The sequence below is a fragment of the Diadema setosum genome, chromosome 6 (genome assembly GCF_964275005.1).
Source record: "Diadema setosum chromosome 6, eeDiaSeto1, whole genome shotgun sequence".
Classification (NCBI taxonomy): Eukaryota; Metazoa; Echinodermata; class Echinoidea; order Diadematoida; family Diadematidae; genus Diadema; species Diadema setosum.
The window spans coordinates 31,734,440-31,743,083 of NC_092690.1; the positions used below are offsets into that span (position 1 = coordinate 31,734,440).

The window sequence follows — 8,644 nt, forward strand, 5'->3', positions numbered from 1 at the left end:
GCATTGATGAACATAAATAACGGCAATCAGATGTTATTGTTTACCCAGAATATTGACCCCTCTTTAGACATTGGATCAGCATTATGTCCCAAGTTAAATCTTTGGCACCCTCTTTACTATGCATATATAAGATGGTCTACTCTACCCTTCATACTTGAATAGAACAATGCACTTGTAATCATAGTGCGCTATTATTTCTTGGCACGATACATAGGGCTTTAAGGTTGTTTTATGTACAAGTGTATTTATTCTTTGCTGGCAGAGTTTTTTTCTTTTCGTCGTTAGGAAAATGTTTAACAAAATGGCTTACCAGAGGACCGTTGCTATCTTCACTGCATGTCTTATGGTGATCTGTAAAAAAATTGGTAAGTTACAAAATGCTAACAAGGTAGTTATTGCTATTTAGAAAGAAAGAATGTGAAGATAGAAAATACGATGGTTCATAATTAGACGAATAGGCATTTGTCCACATCACTTTGTGTTCTTCTCTGTCTTCTTATTTTTGTAATAACGATAGTAGAATTGTTTGGTGTAATTTGCACTAAATTCAATTTTTTGTCATACATGTTTGTTTCAAAAAAGTATGGGATGTATTATGTTTTTTTTTTTCTACTACTTTTTCCTCTCGAAATCATGACTTTAGCTCTGGAAAGATTAGTGTTATAAGTAGTTTTCTGTATGAAAAAAACGCTGAAAAGGATCAATGATATATAACATCTTGGTTTCATTTAAAGCCAATCAGGTGAAAGGTCAGATCCGCAGTGTCTCGTTACGTGCCTTTACGTACAAAGCACTCAAATAAAATGTGTGAACATAACTGATATCCATATAAGACGGCTTGTGAGAAGCCAGGTGAAAGTTGGTAAAATAGGGTCTTACGCAACCAAAAAATATGATACAAAATATAAAATCACAACTTCAAGAAAGTTTCCAGGACGTTTTAAAATGGCACAAGGAATGTTGCCAGGAATGAATTGATGTCATTGAACTTGAAGAGGAGGTGGGTTAATGGAGGCTTCAATGTATATACAACAACATAAACTTTGAATTGGAATGTGTTTATTGTGTCATTTGTGTTCAATTGTTGAACAGATTGTCAGATTCCAGATGACGTCGTGGTTGTTGATCGCCATTCAGTTTTGTTAAGAGGTCTTCCGGGGAAACTCAAGTGTCAGTTCTCCGTTGTGCCACAGGCAGTGTACTGGCTCAAAGGTGATTACTGTACGAGAGAAAGAGTGTTATATGTTTATTTTTGGCTCTTGGTTAGAATTTTGGCGATTTGACGCACCCATAGAGCGAATTAGACACATGTCATTCTCCTATCACGCACAACTTAGCTTTTTCAAATAACCATGCTTTTCGTCTCCTACTATATATCATAGTAAAAATGTGAAGCAAAATTAATTTCGAGCTTGTCTATTGTCTGGTTAAAACACACACACACACACACACACACACACAAAATTGCAACAACAACAACAACAACAACAGCAAACAGGCAAGCCAGTAAGGAAAGAACACACATACATCAGCAAAGAAGAGCAATATCAAAGGTTATTCTTTTTTCCTTTTCTAAGAATAAGAATGAACCTGTATTTTTGGAACAACGCCGGGAGAGAAGCAGATGACATTATATCCGTTCACAAGTACAAAACATGCCGACTATGCATTATCATTAGGAGATATCCAATGTCTGTTTGTTTGTTTGTTTTTGTTTTTTGTTATGTAATCGAACATTGATTTGGTTCAGAGGAATACAGAACCGCTAAAACAATTATTAGGACAATAAAATTGTCCACCACTGCACGTATTCTACAGGACTATACTTCTTCGGTTATCATTAAAAGCTATTCTCTAAAAACACGACTCTCTAGAAAAACAAGGTTTGTCCTTCCTCCGACACAAGTTTCCCTGTTTGTGCCTACTTTTGCATTTAATGTGCTCATAAATGTAAGTAGAAGTGAAATCAGCTATGGCGTAGTATGAACGTCTTTCCTTAATTTTCTCTTGTCTCTTGCCTGACCTTGCCTCCAGAACCTACTCCAAATTCTGTCACCCTTTTGGTTAGTTTGTATCGGAATGTGACCGATGGTAGCCGTTACCGTAGTGGAGATATGACGATCGACTCAAATTACTCGCTGATCATCCACACAGTCAATAACGAAAACGCTGGGCGATATTACTGCAGAGTGGCTGATATCAGGAACAACCTTATTCAAAACTATACGGATGTGTCTGTCAGAGGTCTGTTCGTATTGTATAAAATTTGAATAAAGATGCAATGCATCAATGCATGCAAATAGTGACTATATCCTTACTTTATAATTTATTTCTGGGCTGTAAAGATAAAGGTAGCAACCATTAGGGTATTCCTGAAAAGATTTATATACAAAATGATTCGTTTGCAAGGCTATATCTCTCGGTCGATCGCATCTAGCTATCAAGCAGCTTGAATAATATTCTAGTCTCTGGATAGTAGAAATGACGATCCTTATTAAACAAATAATTGTCATGTCTAAAGTTGACACAATTAGACCTTATCTAGCTTCTTGAGTTTGATATAATCTGGGTCAGTGGACGTAATCGAATTGCTTGACTCTCCAAACCTTTTCTTTGTTTCGAAGGGAAAAAATGAAGGATAATGGTGCTGATACCGTTAAAATATTAATACATCCCTTATGTCAGTCACATGGAGTCGTTAATTCTTGTAACGCTGGCATCATAATATCGTGGACATGACTGTTTACAGAATGTTTGTTACTTGCATGTTCTTAGGGCTAACTGATGACACTAAGATTTTGTTTGCTTGGATTTCATTCTAGAACCGGATTTCCTCACGGTCGATGAATGTTCGAGTTCAGACTGCTCCATTAGTTACAACGGAAAAGGTACAACACTGCAATGTCAGGCAGTTAACGTGCCGCAGGAGTTTATCACCATATACTGGCTCCCCAATGGAGTCAATCAAAAACAAAATTTGGTTACTGTAAGCAATAACGAAGGAACACAGAACATCTATGCCACCGCAATGCTAACTCCAGATTTGACTGGAACATTAAAGTTTAGCATGAATTGTGTTTATTCTAATTTCTTTACAGCTCCGCCCCCTCCGGATTTCCTCACGGTCACAGGATGTTCGAGTTCGGACTGCTCCTTGAATTACGACCTAGAACGTACGACACTGCAATGTCAGGCAGTTAACGTGGAGCAAGATCTCATCAACATATGAAGAGCTTGCAACCAAAAGGCGCTAAATCCATTCCGGCTACTTTCGAGTAAATTGATGTTTTTTAATTACACATATTACAGCTTGTTTATTCATTAGCTCTATGCTCCTAGTGGAAGAGCCATCACAGTAGGTAATAAAAATGCACATTAAAAAAATCCTGCACACACCATTTATTTTTTATGAATTTTTATATTTCAGATTTTTTAGGATTTAGCGCCTTTTGGAAGAAATCATGGATTTAGCGCCTTTTGGAAGAAATATTTTTGAGTTGTTCAATAACATTGGTATTAGGGAATGTCATTAATGTGCAATCCAGGTAAATACTAGAGAACTGCATAAATTTACATCACAGTAGCCACACATACCCACACACACACACACCCACACACACACACACCCATCCAAACACACACCCACATACACATACACACACAAATGCACCAAAACACACAAACATCAAAATGTGAAATCTTTCCCAGCATGCTGCTTTTAATTTTACTCATAATAGCAGCATACTGTACACCTATTCATTATACATTCCACGCATGCAAAATACAACTGCAGCAGCAACAACAAATAAAATACTTTGATCTCCTAATGACACTTTGCATTGAATATCATGAAGTCTATACAGAAGGTACAGTGACTCAAGGAAAGTGAGGACTTGCAGAGATTGTGAAATCATGTTGACTGATCTAGTATTTACTTCAGGTGAAAATAAAATACAGGTTGTCATGCAGAAATCTGACTGCAACAGACATGAAAACAAATCACTATGATAAGCCCTCACATTGTATGCTTTACCTATTAATACTAAGAAAGCATCGCAAGGCTTTGCTGGAGGCTTTTTGATTTGGACTAACCAAACATCTGTTAAAAAAAAAAATGTCAATTTTGCTAAAACTGTAGTACTTATTAAGAAGGCAACAGATGCACATGAAAGCACATCTGTGGATAAAACTCTTTGTTTATACATAAGTCAACAGCAATAAGGCCTACATCTAGGCATCTGTGCTGTGAATCACATTGTCTTTTTTTGTCTTCTTACCATGTTCATTTCTAAAAAGTAAAAATTGAGTCATTTACAGCCAAAACAGGAGGTTTACCTCATGAAATGCATACCATCAAGTCCATGGCAGAATATCTCAACTAGTTAAAGTGCCTGCCCTAGGAATCATAATGTCTTGCCATAAGCTCGAGTCAGAGTTCCGTTCATCATTGGTGGCCACTGTTGCTTCATCCTCATTGCCTGAGATGTCCACTGTATTCAATATCAAGGAAGTCATTCAAAGCACTGGCCACTTGGTTAGTCCCTCGCCCAATTCCTGTCCACTGCCTCAATGTAAGCAATATAACCTTGATGTTGTTGTCCAGGGATGTTTTCTCCTCCTCTCAGCTTATGTTCAATGATGTCAAAAACACATAGCTACTCGAAGTACGTTTCACCTACCGGCATACTCAAGAAAGCTTGATTCAGCATTCAATGAGATTAAGACCACTGTGATGGTTCCATTGTCTGGTTCAGTACGCATGAGCTCAGAAATGAACAATAACCTCTGTGATTTCTCGCAATCCTCTGATTCACTTAAGAAATCTTGGCCTTTCATGTACTGCTATGAATGCACCCTGTCACCCTCCTGGTATAAGGCATGGTAAATGTCATCGATGTGCGCTTCTTCTTCTTCTTGCGTATGAGGCAGCAGCAGCTAAATAACGTCCCTCAGTTGTTGTAGCCAAGTTACAGTCTCAGGAGTAGGGTGTGTCAGGTCCATGTTGTCAGGAGGGCGGAGATCAGGGCACTCACTCAAGATGTGTTGAGCAGTCTGTTCTGGTGCACCACACTGGCAGGCTGCTGACGGGCGTAGCCCCCACCGATGCATGGCTGCGTTGAAAGGCCCAACTCAGGTTCGAATCCGATTTAATGACACCCACTCCCTCCTTGGGAGGTTTGCTCCTAGGGGGACAGATGTATTGGGCGTGACAACGAGTTGGGCAGGTCGTTGGGTGTCTTGCCAGCTCAGTGACACTTGCTGCTTGCAGATATGCTGTAGGTTGTATGACTTCCAAGGATGATTTGCCATTAACCTGAATTGGGAGAAGAATAAGAGAATTCAATCAAAAGTAATTAATACCGATGGCTTAGAATATCTGTCCACGAGTAGCAAACACAACCTCAAACTTCCAATTTTGATACACTTCTCAATAGCTTCTAGACAGCCATAGTGATTTGGAGCAACACTTACTCTACTAAAAGACCAAAAAGAAAGGGACTAGTTTGATTTACATATTTTTTAACATAATTTTTTAATGTTTAATACAACAATAAAAAAAAACACACTAATGCAATCATATCAGGATTATAAGATCCATCAGTGAATATTAGACAGGCTCTATCTAATTCTGTCATTACCAGGGCAATGCACCCGTGCTGCATAGACCAACTCGAACAGTTAGAAAAGTAGGTAACCAGGTCATTACCATTGCAACACAGCATAAGCAGTACTGTATAGACTGACTTGAATAGTTACACGCTGTAGATCTACAGAAAACTTAACTGAGAAAATGAGTCAAGGTAACTTCATTTATTGATTACAGTTCCTTCAACAGATAATTAGTGACATACATAGTACTTGTGAAATGGACCCCACCACTGTCTCTCTCTCATCAGTACTAAATAATACGGCAGCTTGCCTGTTACATCCCCACCATGTGGTGTTCAATATGGTGCTTTCTTGCACAATACAGGGCTAATACTGAGGAATGTGGCCCCACCAACGACACTTTAATATGCATGATTGATACAGCAACAGGACCGGTTTCCACTGCATACAATGTAGCAATACACTTCATTTGGCATACTCGTGAAGTAGGCCCCACCACTGCGTGTCAGTACTAATACTACAGCGGCTCGCCTGTTTATACTCGTGAATTCAGCCCCACCGTGTGGCGTTCATCGGTACATAAGCACAGCGTTGGGGCTTTCTTCCACAGTATAATACTTGTGAATGCGGCCCCACCAATCGGTGTTTACGAGCAATTGATACAGAGGCGGGGCCGATTTCCACAGCATAGTCCTCCCTTTCTCCCTTTTTTTTTTCCTTTGGTCTTCATGTTTTATTCTTGGAAAGACTCCCTAATGTCCCTCAACTAATTCAACAGCCAATTCAACTATAAGTACAACCCTAACCTAACCTTAAACCCTAACCCTAACCTAACCTTGCTTGATTGCTAAATGCACGAGTGCACGCACACTGCTGTGGGGCCGATTTCACGATTTTGCCCTTCATTCTATCCTTAGAATTGGAAAGACTTCCTCATGACCCTTGATTATTCTTACAATAAGTATACAACCCTACGCTACCGGGCCTAGTAACTAACGGCATACCAGGGTACTTGTTAAATAGGCCCCACCACTGCATGTCAGTATTGGTTCACAGCGGCTCGCCTGTTTATACACACGCAGCCCTGTTGCTGTAAGTTCACCCTATGTCAGTAACGTTAGTAGTAATTTACCTTGCTTGGTATTGCATCGCCGAAAAGTACCCTGTTTATACACACGCAGCCCTGTTGCTGTAAGTCCACCCTATACGTTAGTAGTAGGCCTACTGGTAATTTACCTTGCTTGGTATTGCATCGCCGAAAAGTACCGGTAAATTTACTCTGTTTATACACACGCAGCCCTGTTGCTGTAATTCCACCCTATAATATCTGGTAGTAGCTACAAGGAGTATAGGCCTAGTACTAGTAGTAGTAAATTTACCTTGCTAAGCTTGGTATTGCATCGCCGAGCAGAACCCGTAGATCAAAAGCTTTAATTTACTAAAACATATTATGTAGTACTAACATTTAATAGAGCTCTAACGTTAGAGCTCTACACTACAGCCTTGTACAGGTAAACATTTAGCTGGTAGCCAACACGTAAAATACATAGACTAATTTACATTGATGCACGACGAGCCCTGTTTGTGGTGCCGCCAGTGCATGGTGGGGCCCATTTCACAATTTTCCCCAGCAAATCATTGATCCCAGTGAATGATTAATTATAAGATTTGTAATAAAACCCAAATTTGACATTCTACGTTGCCCATAAATCAACTCAACATGTTCAAAGTAGGGTATGATGCCCATCTCGGTCCCAACACCAAGATGCACATATGGGACTGACTTAATCTGGGCGTCGTACAGATAAGTAAACTCACCTTTCACAGCGGTATTTCCACTGCTTAGCCTTGCATTTCTTCAACACTGCTTCATTTTTCCACTTTTCGTACCACTTTTTAGATCACCGGCAGTCTTGGGTCTTTCATCCATTATGAAGCTGTCATGTACTTTCGACTGATAGCCATGGTTCTGTACAGCACTACAGACAACAGTGGTAGTGATCCATGACCGTGAAGAATTGCCATTGAACTATGTAGTGCAGTATCGCTGCATGTAATAGTACGTGTTGCATGTTCTCATTGGTCAGAGCACCACTAGCTGGCGTGCTTTGACCAATCAGAGACCGGAATAGAGAAATTGGATATAGCGCCTTTTGGTTGAAAGCAAAAATGGATTTAGCGCCTTTTGGTTGAAAGCGTGAATTTCATGTCTGATTTTTTCCTATTTCCTCAAACAATTTCGATAAAATTTTTAGTGCCTTATATGCACATGACAAAGATCTGTTCGAATCATGCGAAAGATGGAGTTCGATAAAAATTGGATTTAGCGCCTTTTGGAAGCAAGCTCTTCATATACTGGCTTTCCAATGAAGCCAATCAAGAGCAAAATCCTGTGTCTGTACGCAGCAATGATGGAACAGAGAACCTCTATGCGAATATAACTCTCACGTCAGAAATGAGTGGAACATTTGCCTGCGTGGCTGAAATAAAGTCCACCCGCTCCGAAGTGAAGCGGATAACTGTAACCATTCCGACTCCAATCACTACCTCGTCATCAACAACCGTGACGACCACAGTGACTGCTGCCACACTCGCGTCGACGAAATCGCCGGCCAGTAAACCGAGAGGAAGCAGTATTGGTATTCAATCAATCTTTTGTTATTTGATTAAGCCTTCACTATGTCGTTCATGATGTATTATTAGCTCACCTGAGCCGAAGGCTCAAGTGAGCTATTGCGATCGCTCTCCGTCCGACGTCCGTCGTGCATCGTCCGTCGTCCGTCGTCCGTCGTGCGTCGTCCGTCGTGCGTAAACTTTTTACATTGTCATCTGCTTCTTAAGAACCCCATGACCGATGCAACTGATTGACAAATTCCCCTACATCGACGTAAATAAGCACTGAATTGATCAGTGTTTTAGTAGTAGCCATGATAAAAATCATGGGCGTACATACTCGAGTAGGATTCGAACCTACGACCTCCTGATCACCGGACAGGCGTCATCTCCACTAGACCACCGAGCTTTCGCCCGACAG

The 8,644-nt window shown here is 40.2% G+C and overlaps 1 protein-coding gene across 1 annotated transcript; it reads left to right on the forward strand.

Annotated features, from left to right (window-relative positions):
• The first annotated feature begins 289 nt into the window (after positions 1-289).
• On the forward strand, positions 290-8,302 carry LOC140229727 (uncharacterized). The gene is made up of 5 exons (XM_072309966.1): positions 290-365; positions 1,093-1,212; positions 2,035-2,244; positions 2,823-3,054; positions 8,077-8,302. The coding sequence occupies exons 1-5, from the start codon at positions 290-292 to the stop codon at positions 8,300-8,302; spliced, it is 864 nt and encodes a 287-aa protein (XP_072166067.1).
• The last annotated feature ends 342 nt before the right edge of the window (positions 8,303-8,644 follow it).

Coding starts and splice junctions, on each gene's coding strand:
- LOC140229727 (XM_072309966.1), top strand. CDS start 290: ATGTTTAACAAAATGGCTTACCAGAGGACCGTTGCTATCTTCACTGCA. Junction 366..1,092: donor GGTGATCTGTAAAAAAATTG/GTAAGTTACAAA, acceptor ATTGTTGAACAG/ATTGTCAGATTCCAGATGAC. Junction 3,055..8,076: donor ACTCCAGATTTGACTGGAAC/ATTAAAGTTTAG, acceptor AATGAGTGGAAC/ATTTGCCTGCGTGGCTGAAA.